At 36.3% G+C, this 20,468-nt stretch overlaps 4 protein-coding genes across 58 annotated transcripts; 3 read left to right on the plus strand and 1 right to left on the minus strand.

Annotated features, from left to right (window-relative positions):
• Nucleotides 1-52: 52 nt before the first annotated feature.
• LOC147945058 (dnaJ protein ERDJ3B-like) lies at nucleotides 53-2,731 on the minus strand. Its single transcript, XM_087452507.1, has 10 exons — nucleotides 2,397-2,731; nucleotides 2,168-2,316; nucleotides 1,929-2,067; nucleotides 1,558-1,669; nucleotides 1,220-1,336; nucleotides 1,048-1,134; nucleotides 855-914; nucleotides 690-767; nucleotides 525-596; nucleotides 53-437 (listed from the first exon to the last, which is right to left on the minus strand). The coding sequence occupies exons 1-10, from the start codon at nucleotides 2,465-2,467 to the stop codon at nucleotides 279-281; spliced, it is 1,044 nt and encodes a 347-aa protein (XP_087308633.1). The 5' UTR covers nucleotides 2,468-2,731; the 3' UTR covers nucleotides 53-278.
• Nucleotides 2,732-3,851: 1,120 nt separating this feature from the next.
• Nucleotides 3,852-6,274, plus strand: LOC104788588 (transcription factor MYB11-like). The gene is made up of 3 exons (XM_010514347.3): nucleotides 3,852-4,084; nucleotides 4,903-5,032; nucleotides 5,200-6,274. The coding sequence occupies exons 1-3, from the start codon at nucleotides 3,952-3,954 to the stop codon at nucleotides 5,957-5,959; spliced, it is 1,023 nt and encodes a 340-aa protein (XP_010512649.2). The 5' UTR covers nucleotides 3,852-3,951; the 3' UTR covers nucleotides 5,960-6,274.
• Nucleotides 6,275-6,732: 458 nt separating this feature from the next.
• Nucleotides 6,733-8,799, plus strand: LOC104788589 (uncharacterized). Of its 6 annotated transcripts, none has more exons than XM_010514350.3 (7): nucleotides 6,733-6,868; nucleotides 7,000-7,039; nucleotides 7,159-7,274; nucleotides 7,379-7,536; nucleotides 7,714-7,818; nucleotides 7,937-8,319; nucleotides 8,411-8,799. In XM_010514350.3, the coding sequence occupies exons 1-7, from the start codon at nucleotides 6,787-6,789 to the stop codon at nucleotides 8,628-8,630; spliced, it is 1,104 nt and encodes a 367-aa protein (XP_010512652.1). In that variant the 5' UTR covers nucleotides 6,733-6,786; the 3' UTR covers nucleotides 8,631-8,799. The 6 variants fall into 6 exon arrangements, with proteins under 6 accessions (XP_010512652.1, XP_010512653.1, XP_010512650.1 ...); XM_010514351.3 differs by having other exon boundaries at nucleotides 6,753-6,868; nucleotides 7,165-7,274; XM_010514348.3 differs by having other exon boundaries at nucleotides 6,767-6,868; nucleotides 7,370-7,536.
• A 403-nt stretch (nucleotides 8,800-9,202) lies between these two features.
• On the plus strand, nucleotides 9,203-19,577 carry LOC104788592 (uncharacterized). 50 transcript variants are annotated; one of them, XR_015558382.1, is made up of 47 exons: nucleotides 9,203-9,438; nucleotides 9,540-9,600; nucleotides 9,691-9,795; nucleotides 9,891-9,980; nucleotides 10,063-10,111; nucleotides 10,246-10,326; nucleotides 10,417-10,509; nucleotides 10,647-10,733; nucleotides 10,907-11,007; nucleotides 11,203-11,453; nucleotides 11,672-11,793; nucleotides 11,873-11,972; nucleotides 12,205-12,239; nucleotides 12,344-12,385; nucleotides 12,505-12,613; nucleotides 12,693-12,922; nucleotides 13,065-13,116; nucleotides 13,199-13,268; nucleotides 13,362-13,402; nucleotides 13,485-13,518; nucleotides 13,612-13,666; nucleotides 13,738-13,795; nucleotides 13,925-14,288; nucleotides 14,386-14,446; nucleotides 14,605-14,681; nucleotides 14,766-14,815; nucleotides 14,904-14,953; nucleotides 15,131-15,200; nucleotides 15,282-15,386; nucleotides 15,473-15,573; nucleotides 15,668-15,737; nucleotides 15,830-15,861; nucleotides 16,034-16,065; nucleotides 16,188-16,240; nucleotides 16,536-16,638; nucleotides 16,719-16,786; nucleotides 17,017-17,091; nucleotides 17,161-17,220; nucleotides 17,310-17,343; nucleotides 17,477-17,537; nucleotides 17,648-17,833; nucleotides 17,923-17,962; nucleotides 18,072-18,142; nucleotides 18,271-18,444; nucleotides 18,534-18,706; nucleotides 18,909-19,011; nucleotides 19,118-19,577. XR_015558382.1 is itself a non-coding variant. In XM_087452511.1 (7 exons), exons 6-7 carry the CDS (start codon nucleotides 12,523-12,525, stop codon nucleotides 12,947-12,949), a joined length of 348 nt encoding a protein of 115 aa, XP_087308637.1. In that variant the 5' UTR covers nucleotides 11,176-11,453; nucleotides 11,672-11,793; nucleotides 11,873-11,972; nucleotides 12,205-12,239; nucleotides 12,344-12,385; nucleotides 12,505-12,522; the 3' UTR covers nucleotides 12,950-13,009. The 50 variants fall into 50 exon arrangements, 1 of the variants encoding a protein (XP_087308637.1); XR_015558376.1 differs by having other exon boundaries at nucleotides 13,612-13,653; nucleotides 16,170-16,240; XR_015558366.1 differs by having other exon boundaries at nucleotides 13,612-13,653; nucleotides 19,097-19,577.
• Nucleotides 19,578-20,468: the final 891 nt, after the last annotated feature.

The following is a 20,468-nucleotide window of genomic DNA, read 5'->3' on the forward strand; positions in this document are numbered from 1 at the left end:
TTTGTGTATTTTAAGCATTGATGTCGTCTGAAGACAAAGACTCACATCAATCTAATCCAAAGTATATATGATGATTCATGAATATGCACTAATATGATTAACAAAAGCAAACAAAAATGACAAATTGATCAAAACCTTCTCATCTTCGTTTTTGTCTCCCCATTTTTTTTCTCTTTCTATATTAAAACCTAGTCACATGTTACATTAGGACCAGCAATCGCTTGTTCTCCTCTTTAAACCCCCAAACTTCTAAAGAGAGATAAAGCGAAAGAGGAGCACTAAGCAAAGACTTCTTTAATCTTCTTCTTCTGGTCGTCAGTGAGAGAAGAAGGAAACAAAACCTCAAAAGTGACAAAGAGGTTGCCTTTCTTTGTGCTGTAATGAAGTGGCATTCCTTCTCCTTTAAACTTCTTCACTTCCTTAGGCTTTGTAATTCCCTGTCGTCACACAATAACCCATTAGATGATAACTGATGGTCACGGTTTCATGTGTTTTTCGTGTATAGAGAAGGACATTAGTGTTACCGTGGAACTGATGTCAACTTCATGATCATCCAAGTGTTTGAATGATTTCTCAAAACCAACTAGCGCCTCAACCTGAAGAAGAGATATATTTGGTAGAATCAGAAAATGAATTAATTGTTGGCCTAAGATGTAGAGATACAGTAGTAATTTATGGAATTTATTTACCAGTGTAATGTTAACAGTCATGTGTAGATCGTTGCCATCTCTTCTGAAACGGGCGTGTGGTGCAGTTCTGATTTTGAACTGCCAAATGTACAACAATGGTTTATTCTCTCTGATTTTGAAGTTTACTTGAAATCAAGGATAGTGAAATTTAGGGAAGAGCCTAACCTTAAGGTCACCAGGTTCACCGTCGAGAATGGGTTCACCGTCTTCATAGAATGACACTTCCTGAAAAGTATTTGGTATTAAGAAACTACAACAGGAGAAGTCGACGAGCTCATAAATAAATGAGTTTAAGAGCTAGTATGAAATGTAGTATCAAATGATTTTACAATAAGGGTGGTATAATTTTGAGACTTACTTCTCCATCTTTCATTCCTTTCTCGATATCAACTGTCACAAAGTATCCCTCCCTTTCGTACTTGACATTAGGGCATTTGTCACAGACCTGAGGGAAACAAGAGGATACGTTGTTAAGCAGATTTTAGGAGGAACAAGACCATCTGTGGAACTTAAACACATCTGTCCTGTACCTGCTCTGTCATCTGCTGGAACATTCCAGGACCAATTTGTCTGTGGTAGACCTCGTTCCTGCAGTTACACTTTCTCTTTCCAGGAGCTGGTTTAATCACATTCTTTTCCCTCCATACCTGTAGTTCAATGTGGAAATTCCTCACTGAGAACTTAAGGCAAGTCCTATAATTTGGCATTTACGTAAAGAAAACTATCTACTCTTAACCAATCATCACATGAACGTAAAGAATGTCTAAAATTACACTATAAGATGTTCACTAATTTCTAAGTACCCATTTCCAGACGAGTTATATGTATTAGTGATGATAATCACATCCAGACATGGAGCTTAACATACCTTCATAGAGCCTCCCATGTACAAATCTTCTAGAGTTGCCTCAAGTTCCACAATAACATCATCACCCTTGACAACCTTCTCTTCTTCCTCCATCGAACCTCCACCAAAAAACCTATAAAGCACATCAAATAATCTCTGCAAATTAGCAATCTGCAACCTTTAAACACTAATGATCCAAAATTAGGAACTATTCACGCTACAGTAAATTCCCTTAACATAACCAAAAATTCAATTGTATCCACTATGCATACATAAAAATCACACAAAAAGATAGATGATTCTATTCTAATGATCCTGAATCTTGTACCTCTAGCTGAATTAACCATTATGTACGTTAAAAATGAAATGCCAATAAGATTCAAATAACTTACGAGCTGAAAATGTCCTGCATATTCATGCCCCCTCCTCCTCCTCCTCCTCTACCACCATTAGCAGCAAACTGTTTAAGTCCTTCTTCACCATACTTGTTATATATCTCCCTCTTCTCCTCATCCGATAACACTTCATAAGCTGTTTACATCAACCACAATAAGTCAAATTTCAAAACGGGGTTATGAAAAAAAGAGAGCAGAATCAGAAGTTGCAGCAAGACAAAAACACACACACACACCATTGTTAATCTCAGCGAATTTGCGAGTAGCTTCCTCATTTCCTTGATTCTTATCGGGATGATACTTTAAAGCGAGTTTCCTATAAGCTCTCTTGATCTGTTCATCAGATGCACCTTTCGGCACTTGCAACACATCGTAGTAACTCTTCCTGAAGATCACACCATTTTAAGCATTCACAATTTATACGCACTAACTAATAATAATATGCTTCGAAAGATTGAAACATACCCGGCAAGAACGCATATGGCATAAGAGAGAGCGAACAATAGAATACACAGCTCCGGCCACCGAATCGCCATAGAAACGGAGAGAGAATCGGATCTCTCCCTTGGAGGGTTACTTACTCCCCTAACCTGAGATTCGTTTCGATTTTTTTAACAATGAAATCTCACAGATGTGTCGTCCTTCGATTCGAATCTCTCACTTTTCTTTCTTTCGCGGAACGATTCCAAAAACGAGTTTTAGGATTCGACCTTCGTGGTCGGGTTTACGTGTACATTGCAATGCTTAACCAATCAGGATTAAGTCTCTGACGAACGTGACCAATAGGTATCGGCCACGTTGGATAAACACCGCTGACTCTTCTTTTCGTCGACTTTTAACATACGGCGTCGTTTACCTTAAGTCTCTAAACAGGCCCATTAAAATTAAAGAAGGCCTGTAACGCTATCTTTAAAACGTCAAGGTTAATCTTTCTGGATTAATAACGTACAACAAGTCTAGGTTACTAGGCCCAAATACAATCAACGAAATGTCGATCATAATAAACCGGATCATAATATATGTGCATGAATCGGGTTGACCCAGTGACCCGGTGACCTCTCCGGTAGTCCGGTTCACTTTCTGGTTCGGGGTTCAAAACGTTGAAATTATAAATGTAATAAATGAATAAAATAGAAATTCTAAATATATTGTGTGGCTTGTGAAGGCTGGAATATGAAACAAAAGATTGGTTAAACAATAAATATATTTTGTTCATTTGTTGTTTGTTAATTTGCATGCAAAGAAACATATACACTGGTTTGTATAATCATGTCACGTCAGATCTTTTCAGTCTTCAACGAACGATATTTTTTATACATCGTCGAGACATCTCCACACCACTGGTCCCAGCCCATTAATAATACCATTTACTATTCATTGAAAAAACCGCTGACAACAGTTTTTTGGTGTTCACAGTTTTTTCCACTACTCGAAGAGAATTACTAATTTTTTTTTAAAGTACGATTTTGATTTTACTGTTAAATGATAACCACTGAATCCGAATTTAACAGTATAATTGATGCAGAGGAGGGAATATATTATAATATAGTAGTAGCATCTAAGATATCCATGTACGTATGGTTGCACACGTGTTTTGAGACTATTGAAATACATATTCTTTTGTAAACGTATGCATACAACTTTGACATATAATCCTGAGTCCCTCTAATTTTAAAACAAGGCACAGGTTAAAAAAGTTATAATGTATAGATTAATATTTTAAAAACTCTGTAATTATAGGATCTAATACAAGGACGAGCCAGGTTAAAATGGTTAGTATCTCTCTCTCGACAGTGGATGAGCCACGACTTCTGTTTCAAAATAGACCAACGTGGCTCGTTCTATCACTTGAATACCTGATACGTGTCGGCCATCCCCATCCCTCCCCTATTTATTCATATAAGTATCGAATACCAAATCAGTCACTTTTTGTAGTGTCGTCACTTTACTCCTCTTTAGTACCTCGACTCTAGGGGTTAATTAAGTGAAGTGAGTGCAAACTTAACAATAGCGGGAGAGAATGGGAAGAGCGCCGTGCTGTGAGAAGGTAGGAATGAAAAAGGGGCGGTGGACGGCGGAGGAAGACCAGATTCTCACCGACTACATTCAGTCCAACGGCGAAGGCTCGTGGCGTTCTCTTCCCAAAAATGCCGGTAAATTATTTCTATACAGTACTCTCTCTCGATCGCAGGCATGCATTATAAGAGAATTCTTTTTTTTTTTTTTTTTTTTTTTTTAAACTTAGTATATAGGAGAATCTTCCCTTACCCCTTCTATATTTGCATAGAGAAGTTAATCAAGAATCTCTGCATAAATTTTAATAGAAAAAAAATCTCTATGTTCATTTCTACAATAAAAAGTTGTCGTAATCGTAGATATATACTTAATGAATGGTTGTCAAGGCATATTAATTTGATTTTAACAAATTAGAAAAGGTAAATTTTTTTTGTTTCTTTCGATGATATAAAATAAAACTAAAAATGGTATATTTGACATTTATAAAAATTTGAGGTTTTTACTCATAGTCAATTTCAAATTTTCAATGAACTAAAATATCAATAGTTTACGTATCGGGTACTGTTGACTGTAAGAGGTGGTGGGAATAGGAAATTTCTGTATTATAAAACAAGTATTTGGATGTATTAAATACTACTTGATGTAGAATGATATGTTCTGTTCTGTTTTGCTAGTTGTTGATAAAACTGACGATTGAACTATCAATCAAAAAATTATTTTTCTTACTACGATCGTAATATTCTAAGAATATTATGCTATGCAATTGTGTGGTCATACAGTATATACCAAACTTGCCTTCTTGTTCTCAGTCATTTATTGTTTATTGACATATATGCACAAAAAAACAAAACATGGAGAAGACAAAGAAAATGAAGAATCGTTGACTATAATTTCTTATGCCTTAAAATCTGACGTGGTTATTTCTTTTTGGAATTTGAGTAAAATTTTAAAACAGGGCTAAAGAGATGTGGAAAGAGCTGTAGATTGAGATGGATAAACTATTTGAGATCAGACCTCAAGAGAGGAAACATAACTCCCCAAGAAGATGACCTCATTGTTAAGTTGCATTCCACTTTTGGAAGCAGGTAACTTGATTTATGTCTATGTATTTATGTGTATTAAATGTGATCGTACTTTGAAATAAATGATTAAGGTTCTACACTTGAATAAAAACATGTATATTAAACTTTTTTTTTGGTAAAAACATGTATACTACTAAACTGTATATGATAATGTTAACGCTAAAATGCAGGTGGTCAATAATTGCAAGCAATCTACCGGGAAGGACAGACAACGAAATTAAAAACTATTGGAATTCACATCTCAGCCGTAAACTCCACGGTTACTTCAGGAAACCAACTGTCACTGATGTCGTCGAGAATGCTCCTCTGCCTCCGAAGTGTAAACCCGGAAGAACCAGCAGATCAGCCATGAAGCCCAAATTCATCCCAACCTCTAAAAACCCTAAGTCCTTAATAAAGGCAAACAAAAACGAAATCGTTTTGCCAACTACAATAATAGAGATCAATGGAGACAAAGAAGACGCATTAATGGATTTGTCAAGTAGTAGCGTCGTCAGTGGAGCCAAGGAACCTGGTTTAGGACCATGTGGCTACGGAGACGATGGTCATTGTAACCCAAGCATTAATGGCGATTTGTGTATCAATGACGACATATTCGATGCTTGTTTTCTACTGAACGAGCCTGATGCTGTCCACGTGTCCTCATTTGAGTCTAACAACGTAGAAAACTCTGAGCCATACGGGAGCAGCTCCGCCTCCGCTGGACACGAAAATATCGAGTCGATGGCTGATGACTTCATTGACTGGGACCTTGTATGGAGAGAAGGTGAAACCCTTTGGGACGAGAAAGAGGATCTTGATTCGGTTTTGTCGTGGCTGTTCCAGGGGGATGAAAAAGAATCTGAGAGCAGACAAAAGGACTCCAACGACTTTGGAGAACCGTTGGATTTTGAACAAGAAAACAAGATGGCTGCTTGGCTTTTGTCTTGAAAAGTTGGACACCATTTGCATTTTTCATCCGTCGGATTTCAAAAGTCCCCATGTGGCAGGATCTGGTCCGTTAATCTTCTTCATTAACTAGAGTAGACGTATTTACGTACCAAAAAGGAAAACAAAAGAGGGTCGCTATCTTACGTTTAGCAGTACGATTCGATTTGGTCCCATAGTCACTACAATAATGCCTCACGTGATGCCATGCACTATTTGTCTCTACTATTTATTTCCCTTTTTTTACCGGTAGCCTTATGATACTTTTTTGTTTAATACTTATTTATATAGCCTATAGAAAAATATCTTTATAAAGTTCATGGGATGGACCATTCCTACGAATTTAGTCATGTGCCGACATCGTACTACTAAATAGTACTAACTAAAATAAAAAATCATATAAAGCTACGAACTACCAACAAATTGGTGTGACATTTTTCCAAGAAAGTTAATTGGGTGTTAGTATATTACTTTAGTTAGATTTAAAAAAACTAGCCCATGACTGGTTTTTCCTTTTTTTTTGTTGCTATCATTTGTGTAATCTGATTAATGTTAATATTCTGATTGGTAATTTGTATAACTATTTTCTTAAATGTGCGAAACGAAACTTCTTGTACACTATATCATTGTTAAACGTCATTTTATCTCAAGAAACATCAAAATATTGTACCATACACAGTCGAAAACTAATTAACCAATTGTACAAGAAAACTGAAATGGGCATGCCTTTTATTATAGGCCCAATTAATAAGGGCCCAGTTATAAACCCGGCGTCGTTTTAAAAGTTTTTATAGCTTCCCTCCGCTCTAGCTTCCGGTGGAGCGGCGACGATGTTTGCGGCGAGAGTACGAGCTTCTCTTAAACCTTTGTTCCATGGAAGATATTATAATAGCTCCTCTTTAACCAGAAACTGTACGTTACTCGTTACTCCTCTTCCTCAATTTAATAATTATTGCATTTCCTAGAGATTTTTTCTTTTCTTCAGATAATTGAATCCCCTGGGAATGTAAACTTGTCGAAATGTCTGATTCGGTGTTTCTCAGGTGAAATTGCAAAGGTTTCGAAACGTATTCTACAAGAGAGGTGAGGTTTGAATCCGTATTTCTCACTTTTGTTACTGTTTTTGGGTTGTTTGACATTGTTTCGTTCGTTAGGGTTTTTTAGATATTTTCTTTTAGCTTAGAAAGATTCTTGTTTGGTAGATTCAGAGATGGAAAGCAGATTCTGAGTAGAACTGGAAATGGACTAGGAATCAAACTGTTCAACCGCTCATGTCATAGCTCTCCTCAGTGTTCTGATACCTCAGAATCTGATGTAGGTACGCTTCTTTGTTATATACCAGAGAACTTGGATGATTGGGAATAGATAAATCTGTGCTCTTGACAATGGTGACTCTTATAATCTGTGTGAAAGTACTTTCAGGAGTGAGAACACTTGCACCTGCGTTATTTAGTCATCTTGAGGATGATCCATTCTCAGAGTTGGGTCCTGTAGCAAAAGACTTGGATCGGAATGTGATTGTGAAGATGTTAACTGAGAAGCCAGAGCCTTCACAGGTTGTGAAACCAGAGCTTGTTCAGGTAAGCTTTATATAATCTTCTTCATTGAGATCTCCTTCTGTCTTCTATATTACTGAAGTGAAGTTTCATTCACTCTATACTTAGAATAATCAGTTTGGTTCTTTTCGCTGCAATGGTTTATTGTCCAAAACTATATCAAAAAGTTCTTTATTGAGCTGATTTATTTTTTTATACCAGAAAACTAAAAGCAAGAAGAAGAAGAAGAAGAAGAAGAAACATGAACAAGCTTCTGATTCAGTTTCCAAACCAATGTTGTTGACTGAGAAGCCAGAAGTTTCTTGGGTATATATATATATATATACGTTTATCATATTTATGTTAAAACTTTTCTATGGATAAGATTTTTGATATAAGAAGATTGAATGCTCGTAATTGTGTGCTTAATCCATTGTCTTACCAGAAAACCAATGGCAAGAGGAAGACGGAAGCACATACTTCTTCAGCAGCAAGAGATGTGACGGATTCAAATGTTTCATTTTCCAAGTCATCGTCTCCTGTTCAAGATCTCAATTCCAAGTCTCGAAACATAATCAGTCCTATTTCAGAGCCGAGAAATGAAACTAGCTCCAAGGGTTCTGCTACCTCCAATACACCCTCAAATCATCCCTCTTCAGTTGTGGTTATAAGGATCGGTAATTTAAACTCGAAAACAGCTGACTCAATGATACACTCGATGTGCTTGTCGCTTGGCCCTCTCGAGGGTCTTGCTAGGGTTAATGAGGACACTGTTGACGTCTTGTATCGTGTGAAAAAACGGAACGAGGCAGATTCTATACTGGAAGAGTAAGTGAAACTGAAGAAAATAAAAAAGTCTGTTTTTTTTTCTGTTCTTTGAAACAAATTTCCCTAAAGCTGTTTCTAATTTTGTTTCCAGGCTAATAGATACAACGGTAGATAACTCTCAATGGACGGCTGAGATTGTATCAGAAGCCGAAGAAGCTTCTAAAGATGAAATGGGACAGAGAATCACCAGCTGTTGCAAAAAATTGGAGAAGCATCTTCTTATGCAGCGCATCCTTGGAAAAGACTTGGAAGTTCTACTCCATTCTGTAATGCATTTGGAGAATCATCCAATGGCTCGTGATAGGGGCTAAAGGTTTTAGTTTAGGATGTTTTCAAGAAGCCTAATGACGATCTTGGGTATCTGTTGGGGTCTTTTGATAATCAATTGAATTGGGGTTTGATAATATTTAAAAGGGAGTGTAACGAAACTATCACGAATTACAGGGGGCATTAATGAAGCCGAGTGTTGCGGTAGTGAAATGGACTAATGCAGCCATAGTGAAAAAGTATATATCATGCAACATAACAAATTTTTTTTTTAAAAAAAAACACAAGGAAATAGCAAATAATCTAAAAGATTAATAGGAAAAAAGGAAATAGCAAAGAATATGAAAGACTAGCAGTAAATGGAAAAAAAAAAAAATTGAAATATGTATATGAGTTTAACGGCTCGAATAGTGAGAGAAAAAAAAAAAGAAGAAATAGCCAAATAATATAAAAGAGTAGAAAAAAGAAATAGCCAATAATATAAAAGTCTAGGAAAAAAGGAAAATTGGAAAGTTAAAATAGGGAACACCTAGGGTTATTAACATCTAACGGTCCAAAAAATAGACCGACATATACATTGTCTATAAATAATGCTAATGCGCTCCACTACACTTCTATAAGTTTTAACATCTCATCATCAGATCTACGACCTATCTTTTTTTTTTGTTCTCTTTCCTTCGTTAGTAGTAGTATAGGGTTTCTGATCGATGTTGTGTTTGTGTGATATTTTTCTAATAAAACCCGACGGGCCTCTGATGTTTGTTTCCAACTCGATCTCGACACCTCTCGTTCCGACTAGTGAAATCTTCTTCTTCTAGGGTTTGCCGTTTGGGGTTTCCGTTAATCGCATCAGTAGTAGCTTTTTAATTATTCTTATTTCCCTCTCTTATATCTATCTTCTTCTTCTTCACGAACGAGACTCTGATTTGTTTTTTCTTTCGTTCGTCTTGCAGGTTTATTCAATCTATGTTAGATCCGATCCGATCCGATCCGATCATCACCGATCGTTCTAGGGTTTGGTCTCTTCTTTTACTCTCTGTTTTTCTTCTTATTACATATTATTATTACTTACTTGTCGTTGTTTTTTTTGTTTTGTTGCTTTAGGTTTGTGGAGGAGGGTCCTACGATTGACCGGTGATGGCATCTACGATGAGGGTGATGTCTCAAGGGGACAAAGGACACGCTTCGCTTCTTCTAACGTCTTCAAGGGTTTTGTTCTTCCTCTTAACTCTTCTTTTACTCTCTGTTTTTTTTCTTTCTTATGAATTTGTTCATGTGATTTAGTTGTTGCTCTGTTATTTCAGGTTATGGTTGATGCTTTTATCGATGAGGGTGATGTCTCAAGGAGACAAGGATACGTTTCGCTTCTTCTCTGTGCTAACACGTCTTCAAGGGTTTTGTTCTTCCTCTTTTATTTACTCTCTGTTTTTTTATTAATTGGTTCCTTACGCTGCTTTTTTCTTCTTCGTCTTGCAGGTGTTTAGGAAGCTAACTATGATCGGATCATTGCATACTCTTCTCCTGGGTACGTCTTCAAGCTTTCTGACGGGTTTTATTAACATGTCATCATTAATTTTTGGTTTTCATAGTTGTTTCACTTCACTCTATCGTTTTGGTATCAATAATACTCAGGTGTGGCTTCTCATGGCTATGTTTCAGATCGTACATGATGAGCAGCTGGTGAAATTGTGATGGCTGGAGAAGAAGAGCCGAGATGTTTCTTGGCGGTTTTGCTAACAGGTGATGCGTTTTGGTCTTTGTTGTTTGTTTCACTCTATCATTACCTACTTGTCATTTTGTTAAGTTGTTGTCTTCTTTTAATTTTTGCAGAGCAGAGAAAGGCAAAAGAGTTGTGTTGTCTTCCTAAGGCTTTCAGACTGATGTGAAAATGTTGCAGAAGGTTTTCAGATGCAGACACACATGGTGAAGTATCCTTTGTTCTTTTGATCAAATATCTTTCTTCCTTTGCAAATATCAGATATATGTTTTTAAAAAAGATATCAAAGACTTCTTCTTCTCTCCAATGGGAGGTGTGTAATGGGCTTGCTCTGTTATATCAGATTGTGGAGGAGGATGCTGCTATATATATATATGATCGGTGATTGTTTTGGATGGATCATTTTGTCTGCTATGCACTACAGATTCAGGTAAGCGTGAAAAAAAATATATCTCTCTCGCTTAAGTATGAGCTCCTATGTTGCACAAGGTGGTATGCTTTGTCCTTTTTAACTAGTTTCTGTAATCAATGTCAGGTTCTCTTTGTTTTTTATAAACTAGATTTTGACTTCCTTTGATTTGGACTTGTTATTGGATGTTTCAGGTTCGGTTGCAGTTGATGATATTCTTTAGTGACAATGGCATCTAGGCTATTGGATTAGATATACGAGGGAGTTGTTGAATACATACGGCGGTGCTCAAAAGGTCTAGTTCTGGTGAAAACTGTTCTCGCAATATTGCTCACAGTGGGATTGTTTTGTAATGAAGATGTTCACGAAACAGAGGAAAGCCCAATAACAACAGTTTCAGCCCGATAACAACAGTTTCAGCCCAATAAACAATGGCTACCTACGAAAGCCCTAGTATTTTTTTAATGGTGTTTCTTTTTTTTCTTTGTAGCTACGAAGAAGAAGAAGAAGAAGAGGAGAGATAGAGTGGAGTGGAGATGATTCGTAATCGTACGGAGTTAGAAGAGCCCTTAGAGAGGCGAGGGGATCATCATGGCGTCTCTCCGGCGAGGGGATCATCATCTCATCGGAGATTTGGGTGTGGTGGATTCGCTTTTTCCCGGCAACGGTGTTGTGTAGTTGAGTGTATCACTGTAGAACCTGGATTCATTCTCAGCGAGGCTTCAATCATCAATTTTACAGGTATTCATTATATACATTTATCAATTTTACCAAATCGTGAATGTTTCACTTAGTAGCATTTTGTTTGTTAAGTCTGCCTAATTCAATTGTCTGGGGGTGAATCAACGGGTCAGAACGTTTATTGCATTACTTAAAGAAGAAGTAGTAGTAGAATCAATGTCTTCAGAGAACCTCTGTGTGAACATGTGATGATATTGCATTGCTCCAAGTTGTTTCAGGTTGGTGTGCAGGGACTGATGTTAAAACCTGCAGATCTAGGTAAAGCAGGGCCTAAACAAAAAAGAAGCTAAAAAAGAGTTCTGTAGATGCTGTTATCATGGATACTGCAGGAAGGCTTCAGGTAACCTTTCGTCTTCCAAAGTCATTGTTGTCTCATAAATTATTGCAGCTTTGTTCATGAATTTGACTCTTTGTGACAGATAGATAAAGGGCATGATGGACAGACTAAAAGACAGTAAGGAAGTTTAAGTGTTACAAGTTGTTGATGCCAATGACTACCTGGACAAGAAGCTTATGCAGGTACGCTGTTTCTATTCTATATTTTTCTAGAAGAAGATATTCGAAACATCCTGTAAAATGAATTAGTTTCAGAACCGGACCTGTATTAGTCATAATACTAATTAAGATGAGCTTATTATGTACTTCCTACAGCTCTGGTGACAAACCTTCAATGTAGAGATAGGAAGCCATTCTAACATTTCATAAACTCGTTTTTGGTTGTCTTATTCTTGGTTTTAAATATGTTGGACAGAGAAAACGCAGAACTGCAGGGAGGCTTCGCTTCAGGTAATCTTTCATCTTTGAGAGTCATTGTATCGTAAATATATTGCACCTTTAGTCATGAAACTGAATCTTATCTTCTGTTTCTAATCCACGTCTACCATGTGAAGATATATGGTGAACTGACACCTTCAAGCGAAGCAGATCTAGAGGTAGGTAGTTATTTCGGTTTATTATTTCTATATCTCTTATATCAATGTTGCACAACTACTTCATCTTCGGTAATTGTTTGTCTCTGACTAATGCTTTGTGAATTTTTTTGCTCTAATAGGGAGACAAGCTTGAGATTATGATACTTAAGGTTGACGGCATCAAGACTGAACTCATGGAATTGAGGAAAAGCTCTTTTCGTGCATTAATTAGCCAACCATGTCCTTCTGGTTTGTTATTTTCACTTCAAAAATAGGCTTCCTGAGTTGTAGAACTCCTATTAACTCGTAAATTGCTGATTCTATGTAGCGAAAGAGATTAGTGCAAAGGACATTGGTGAAAAAGATGCTGATGAGGCTACCAAATCTGTGAAGGCTGCAAAGAAAACAAGGACAAAGAAAGCCAAGGAACCGGCCAAAGAAGAAACTGGAGGTTCTTCTAGCGCGCCCAAAGTTGAGCCTGGTGTTGTTGTCAGTGATCCTCAGGAGAACGTGGACAAAGTTGAAAAGAAGTCAAGCAAGAAATCAAAGAAGAAACCATCTTCCAACGTTGTGGAGGAGGCTTGAGTGTCGTCATCTCTAATTAAACAAAAAAAATTGCCCTGCTATAATTGTAGCGATAATTGTAGCACAGTAGCAGAGCAATTTTTTTTGTTTAATTAGAGATGACAACACTCAAGCCTCCTCCACAACGACAATATCTATGATATAGTTAATCATCTGGAGAGTATTGGGTGAGATATATTTCTCCACCTTTTTAATTTCTTTAAATCTGTCTTGTTATGTTTGGTTACTAACGAGTTTGTCTAATGTTAGGTTTTAACAAGAAAAGCCAAGAATCAGTCGACGTGGAAAGGTTTTGCACGCAGCTTTGAAGGTGCTTCAAGTGAGTTTTTCTTCGTTTCTCTTTAAAGTTGTTGTTTAAATTAAGGCTTGAAAGTTAACTATATGGTTTTAATGTAATTCTACACACGTGCAGGTTGATTGAAGAATTTAGAAGACTTAAGCAGACTGCTTAAGGTAAGTTAACTTTGTTCTTCTCTCTTTCTTCTTTTCACTTGGATTTTCAGACTTACTAACCAGTACTAACTAGCTTACACAGACATCTTCAGTGATCCTAATGGAAGAATTCTGAGGTTTGTGTTACTTGCTCTTAGAAGTTGGTTTTTATAATATTTGGTCTCACTTGACTTCTTCTGATTCTTGGATGGCTTTTTTTTTTTTTGCAGTTACGTAGGCTCCCATCATCTGCTTCATGGCAACATTTCAAGGTCTGATATACAAGTAATGTTTTGCTCCAACATTTTGGTTTCTGCTCCCTTGTCTTGTTTTTCATATGAAATCCACTTTTTCAGGGTCATATGCGGAGAGCTGGTGATGTGTACTTTGCTGAGGTCACTCGAGACTGTGACGGTTACGTTAATTTTCACTTTCTCATGCATACTTTCTTAGCTATACCAAAATCATCCTTTTTTAGCTTTGAGCAGTGTTTTGTTTGGCACATTATACTTGTTTCTTGACTATTTTTAATCATATGATCAGGAACTTATGGTATCGTCCACTACACCAATTATGATGACATGAAGCATGTGTTTAGTTAACTCTATTCTTCTCTCTTGCTTCTTTTTACTTGGATTTTGAGAATTACTAAGTTACTTATACAGAGACAGCTTCAGTGATCTTAGTGGAAGTTACAAGTTATCCTGGAATTATGGACTCCTCTCTTATCATTAGCACTTATTCAGGCTTTGGGCTGTGGCTGTTTAATTCAGACTTGGAAATTAACAATGGTTCTTCCAGTTCTGTATATGTGCAGATCGGAGATGGTTTGAAGAAATGAAGAAGATTCTATAGGAAGCTGGTGATGTTCGTGAATCTCCCATCATCTCCTCCATAACATTTGAAGGTCTGATTGACAACTAATGTTTTTGCTGCAACATTTTGGTTTCTATTCCCTTGTCTTGTTTTTTTTCTTTCTGATATGAAATCCATTTTTTTTGCAGGATCATTTGTGGAGAGCTGGTGATGTCTTCTTTAATCTGCTGAGGTCACTCGAGACAGGCTGTGAGTCTTCCTCCTTGTCCACTTCAAATTCTCCCCATCCATAAGTTTTGAGCCTAATTCAGTCCCGTTAAAGTTTATTCTTCGTTAAACTGACTAATATCTTCTTCTTTTTTTTTAATGGATTTTGTTGTTGCTTCTCCCTTCTCTAAATGATTCAGTCTTACACAACGATGGTCAAATCCTATTCTGTAGATTGGATTGGGGTTTGTTTCCAGAGAGACGACGACAATATTGGGTGAGATACGTTTCTCCACCTTTTTAATTCTCTTTTAATCTCTCTTGTTATGTATGGTATGTAACGAGTTTGGTCTAATTTTAGGTTTTAGTATACGTGGAAAGGTCTTACCTGCAGCTTTGAAGGAGCTACAAGTGAGTTTTTTTCGTTTCTCTTTTAAGTTATTGATTCAGCCTTGATAATTTAACTGTATGGTTTTAATCTAATTCTGTATATGTGCAGATCAGAGAGATGGATTGAAGAATGAAGTAGAAGACTCAAGTCTGCTTTAGGTAAGTTAATTCTGTTCTTCTCTCTTTCTTCTTTTCAATTGGATTTTCAGATTTACTAACTAATACTAACCAGCATACATTACACACACATGTACGATAATTTAAACTTTCTCATGCATACATTCTTACTCTTCCTTTTTTTAGCTTTGAGCATGTTTTTGTAAATTATATGATCAGGAACCCATGGTGTCGTTAACAACACCAGTTATGATGACATGAAGTATGCTTTGTTTGCTCTTGTGTGCAGGTAAATAATGACTATGCTTTCCCCTTTTTCACAATTCATTAAGCACGAGTATTAAAATCTATGCTATATTTTTGTCACCAGAGGCTCATCCATTGGACTCACATACATCATTTGTGTGATTTCGTTCTCTTGTGCACACTGTCCGTTTTAACAATGAGAAATGCCCTAGACCAATGTGCTATACAAGTGAGTCCTTCCTTGCTACAGTGTTTTTCTATCTTCTTCTACTGTATATGCTTCCTGTCGTGGTCAACAACTTTCTGCTTTTTTAGGGTCTACGGAAGTGAAAAGGAAGACACCCCAAATTGTGATGTCCCCGAATTTGAGATTCTATAGGAAGCTCGTGATGTGTGCTTCATGGCAAGATTTGAAGGTCTGATTGTCAACTAATGATTTGCTGCAACATTTTGGTTTCTACTCTCTTGTCTTGTTTTTGTCTTTCTGATATGAACTCCATTTTTTTGCAGGATCATATGCGGGGAGATGGTGATGTGTGCTTTGCTGAGGCCACTCGAGACACTAACATCTAGACTGGTTGTGAGTCTTCCTCCTTGTCCACTTCAAATTCTCCCCATCCATAAGTTGTGAGTCTAATTCAATCACCGTCTCTTCTCTTCAAATTGTTGAAGCTTGTTGCCATCTAGGCTCTACCATTACATAGGTAATTCCCATTATATACTTTTCTTTTACGTTGTGTTTTGATTTACTACCCACATGATTACTGATTGCTCTCTGTTCATCTTATGCTTTTGCTCTCTGTTCATCTTATGTTTATTCATTTTTTTTTAATCAACAGTGTAACAAGAATCTCAGGTTTATGTTTCGTTTTGCAGGTTTTCTTAAAAAGCTTGAAGCTAAGTTTAAGGTATTAAAAAAACATTTTCCATTATAGTCTCAGATTTTGTTTTCACTAAGGCTGGTTGTTATAATTCAGACTTTAAAAAAATATATTAAGGAAGTTTCTTCTAGTTCTCTATTTTTGTGCAGATCGAAGATATGCTTATGGGTTTGAAGAATGAAGAAGATTCAGTACCAAAAAGGTAACAACATCAAAATGTTTCTTCTAGTTATATAGGTGTCTTTGACTCAATACCTCTACCATCCCCTTCCGCTCAACTTCCCAATCTTTAAGTCACCAAGTTGCTTTAAATTGCAGTGTCTGTCGATTCTCATGTATGGTTTCAGTGTTTTAATATCATGTTTTTTCACGGTTTCCCTTATCTCAGATCTTGCATCTTCCCCTTGGTTATGATTGATCATATGCTATGGTTTATTTTCAGTTTAACTTCACGTTCTAGTTTTTTGCTTGATTGATATGATCTCAGCATTTTGCAGGATCTTACTGTTTTTGTTTGCAACGGGACCTGTGATAGCATATCACACGAAGACGCATACACAAGTTGCGTCTCTTCTGAGTTTGCGCCGTTAAATAATATTGGTATTTTACTCTTATGTCCTGAAGCGAATGTTATTGTTCACCGAATTGGAACTTAGGCTCTTGGTTGTTTCTATTTGCAGGTGTAGCTACGTAACATGAGGAATGGTTCCATGTTCAAGGTTTTCTCATTAGCTAGATCTTGATGGAGGTTAGTTAGACTCTAATTTCATAGTCTAATAATATTGAACTTCAGTGTATTTTTACCAATTACAAATATCATTCATACATAGTGATTAGATCATAGCATAGCATGTTCACATTCCCTCTTTGGTTCTGTTTATGCAAGATTTTTTTACCTTTCATAGAGATTTCAGTAATGCAGTGGGGTTGTTAAGTTCATCTGACTCATTTCATCTTCTTTTTCCCACGTATTTTCAGGAATCCATTCTTGTGCACAAGGCTCTATAGCATAATGCAATGGTCAATGAGCTTATTTTGCTCTGTTAAGCAATGGTAAGTCATAATTGGGCCATTTATTTCCTCTTGATACCTTCAGTCACGATATCTCAGAGACTTGTGTAGTTGTTAGATTATAAAAGTTGAGTACTACTGGTCAGTTCATGGAGCACGATACTATTGCAGGTCAGTTCCTATGAATACTATTTACTTTACCAGTTTATTTTGAAATTTATTGTCATATTTCTTTGTTCTAAAACACGATACTATTGCAGGTCGTACATGGCTATAATGGCCAAACTGATATCGGTATCCTCCTTATTGCAATCATTAATGATTAAACTTTGTGGTTTTCATGATTAGAACTTGGTTCCCCCTCAATTAGCAAATATTTCAAATTTGTCCCCCTTTATTTTTTACTTTGTTATGTTTCGATGTGCAGGTATATCTACATAACATGCGGAGTGGTTCAAGGTTTTCACATTTGCCAAATCTTGATTGAGGTTAGTTTGACTCTTATTTCATTTTTCTACCATTAATAAACATCATTTTATTGATAAGATCATAACTTGTTAATCAGTTCATGTTCTCTCTTTGGCTCTGTTTTTGCAAGATTGTTTACAAAGGTACCTGATAGCACATCGCATAGAGACGCTGTAGTTTTGTTCTTTAAAAATAGGGTTCTTCCGCGTTCTGACTGTTTGAAAACGCGAGAATGCGTTAAACTTGGGCTAACTTGGGCTACGATAACAGTGTGTTGAACTTTCCGGTTTTGTTGAACTTGGGCTACGATAACAATGTAAGTGCCACTTTTCTTTTTCGCTCTACCACTTTATTTTCATAATTTGTTGTCATCTTTTTTTGTTCTAAAGCATGATACTTTTACAGGTCTTGCATGGCTGTAACTGTAATGACCAAACTGATATCGGTATGCTCATAAATCACTAATGATTACAACTTTGTCCCCTTCAGTTATCAAATATATTATTTCAAACTAATCCTGTTTCCTTTTTACTTTGTTATATTTCTATTCACAGGTGTATTAGACGTAATTGTAACATGCTGCTGAATGGTTAAGTGATTTCTCGTCGGCCAGGAACATGATTAGGTACCAGTTTTCATGATTACATCTTGGTCTCCTCCAATTAGAAAATATTTCAGATGTGCTTACGAGTGATCTTTCAGATGTGCTTACGAGTGATCTCACCAGTTTTTTGCATTGTCTTTGTTGTATAGGTGCATTTTCATTGGAAGTGGAAAGCTGTTGGGAAATTTTGTTCCTAGGCCTAGCTGCTCAAGAAAGTGTTTTGGTAAATGTTGATACTGATCAGATTGACTTCAAAAAATATTGGGGAAGCTTCAAGATTTGTTGGTAAGCAGGTCAATGTACTGCTGCGTGTTGATCCTCAGGTATAGTCAAATATCTAATGTTTTTAGCTTTGTAACATGATTATTAAGCACAGCTTGGTTATGAGTGGGCTTTTTCTCTTTGGTTACAGCTTTTAGGTGCATCCATATGTAGCTGGTTAGCTATCTACTGGGAACAAGAACTCAAAGTTTGGCATCAACAACGAGAAACTATAATGGTTTCTGGATGAGGGAGGTGAAGGTACATCCCAAAGTATTGAAGCTTGATGGAGCTCCTTGCCATCTAAGCTCTGACATTACAAAGGTAACTCCAATTATAGTTGCTTTAAGTAGTGTTTAGATTTACCCATATGAATACGGATTGCTCTCTGTTGGTCATGTTTGCTTAGGTAAATCACGACTCTTGAGCTCTACCTATTTTGCTTATATTTTGTTTATTCCAGGTTGATTTTTTCCAAGATGATGCAGTCTCACGAGTTTACTTTTGTTTTGTTTTGTTTGTTCAGAGAAGTCTCCAATGTTCTCGCTCGCCGCGGAAAACATGTCTTCCGGCGGAACCAGGTCTCACGTGGATGATCCTTACTATGCCGAGATATACCGTATACGCCAGTAAGTTGTTTGGATATATATATATATATATATATATATATAGTTGCTGAGGCGTATGGATATGCTAGAGATCATAAGATGTTAGTGGACATTCTTCTGTGGGCAGTGGACAGTCATGAACGTACTCTCAAAGAACTTGAAAGCAGAGTTTACGGGTCAGTGTTGTTCTAGGTTTGCATGTGAAAGGTTACAATGTTGTCTTAGCAGAGCCTGCATAAAAATGGATGCCTTTTACTGAAAGCTCAGCATGGCTTTGGGATAGGCTTTGTGAAACCCTATCAGATGGGTTAAAAACTTTGCAACTTGCAGTAAAAAATGATTTGGAATTAGTGATTTTTAAAAAATGTTTGTATAATAAACCCCACATAATCCACAAACTACATGCATGCGGTGAGTATTGAGTATGGTCATTGAAGATAAAGAGGATTTCTTCTTTTGCTCTGCACTTGAAGCAACGCCAATGATTATTCTTTGTGTAAATCATCTTTAATCTTATTTGTATGTTGTTAAACTGTAACGAATACTCGACGAGAATGGTATAAATTTCCTTTCAGTGTCTTTTAAAATTTGTTTATCTCAACATTAAAGTAGAAACATCAAATAAAACTTGAGCATTTTTCACATGTTGAAAAAAGAAACCAATTTTATAAAAATTATTTCGCAGAATATCAACGTAAAGTCGCAAACGACAAGAGTATGTCCGGTTTGAACAAAATTATAGCCTAACTTTTTTAACAAAAGTGTATGTTTTCGTTATAAAATTTTACAAATTTACATAGTTATTGTATTGTTGGATTTTCAGCAGTAAATCTCAGTTGTTAAAATGATAAATTCGCTGGTTTATATAGTAGTTTTATTTCATTATTGTAGCTAGCACTTCTACTATATTTGAAACTTTCTCAAAAAGTCCAATTTTGACTTGTAAATTATATAAATACGTGATTTTTTACTAAAGAAAATAGAAATTACATCTTACATTTGTGTCATTTGTTATCGGAAATAGAAAGTTCCCACACAGAAACAGTGTGAGACAGATCAGATCAGCACAGCTAAGCAATGAAGTGTACAGTAGTTACGTAGACGATTGATTGAAGTGACACCCTCCACCACTTGTTGTTACTTATATATTAATTTAAATATCTCTTCTTTTTTTGTTTAATTCCTGAAACTCGTACGACTTTAGTTGTGAATCATTATGTGGGATGTATCCGTGGTTATAAAGTTATACTATAGGTAAAACATTGTTTTAGTTAAACATCACAGATTGGAAAATAAAATTATTCTAAAGTAAAATAAACAAAATAAGAAAATGTCTTTCAAAACTATCTGGAAAAAGTGTCTAATAATAAATTAAAAAATTACGGCCATATGTTTTGTTAGACTGGCCGTCCTATGAATGATTTTAATAGTGTTTTTTCATCATAAAATATTTAAAAAAAAATTGCATAAGTTATTAT

Source organism: Camelina sativa, chromosome 5 (assembly GCF_030686135.1).
Source record: "Camelina sativa cultivar CO46 ecotype springtype chromosome 5, ASM3068613v1".
Lineage (NCBI taxonomy): Eukaryota > Viridiplantae > Streptophyta > Magnoliopsida > Brassicales > Brassicaceae > Camelina > Camelina sativa.

Excerpts from the sequence above, each read along its gene's own strand:
- LOC147945058 (XM_087452507.1), bottom strand. The coding sequence starts at position 2,467 with ATGGCGATTCGGTGGCCGGAGCTGTGTATTCTATTGTTCGCTCTCTCT. Across the intron at positions 2,068-2,167 it reads ATTCGCTGAGATTAACAATG|CTTATGAAGTGTTATCGGAT; the intron begins GTGTGTGTGTGT and ends TGATGTAAACAG. Across the intron at positions 1,670-1,928 it reads ATGCAGGACATTTTCAGCTC|GTTTTTTGGTGGAGGTTCGA; the intron begins GTAAGTTATTTG and ends TGTGCTTTATAG.
- LOC104788588 (XM_010514347.3), top strand. The coding sequence starts at position 3,952 with ATGGGAAGAGCGCCGTGCTGTGAGAAGGTAGGAATGAAAAAGGGGCGG. Across the intron at positions 4,085-4,902 it reads TTCTCTTCCCAAAAATGCCG|GGCTAAAGAGATGTGGAAAG; the intron begins GTAAATTATTTC and ends ATTTTAAAACAG. Across the intron at positions 5,033-5,199 it reads CATTCCACTTTTGGAAGCAG|GTGGTCAATAATTGCAAGCA; the intron begins GTAACTTGATTT and ends GCTAAAATGCAG.
- LOC104788589 (XM_010514348.3), top strand. The coding sequence starts at position 6,787 with ATGTTTGCGGCGAGAGTACGAGCTTCTCTTAAACCTTTGTTCCATGGA. Across the intron at positions 7,537-7,713 it reads TGAAACCAGAGCTTGTTCAG|AAAACTAAAAGCAAGAAGAA; the intron begins GTAAGCTTTATA and ends TTTTTATACCAG. Across the intron at positions 8,320-8,410 it reads GCAGATTCTATACTGGAAGA|GCTAATAGATACAACGGTAG; the intron begins GTAAGTGAAACT and ends TTTTGTTTCCAG.
- LOC104788592 (XM_087452511.1), top strand. The coding sequence starts at position 12,523 with ATGATACTTAAGGTTGACGGCATCAAGACTGAACTCATGGAATTGAGG. Across the intron at positions 12,614-12,692 it reads TAGCCAACCATGTCCTTCTG|CGAAAGAGATTAGTGCAAAG; the intron begins GTTTGTTATTTT and ends GATTCTATGTAG.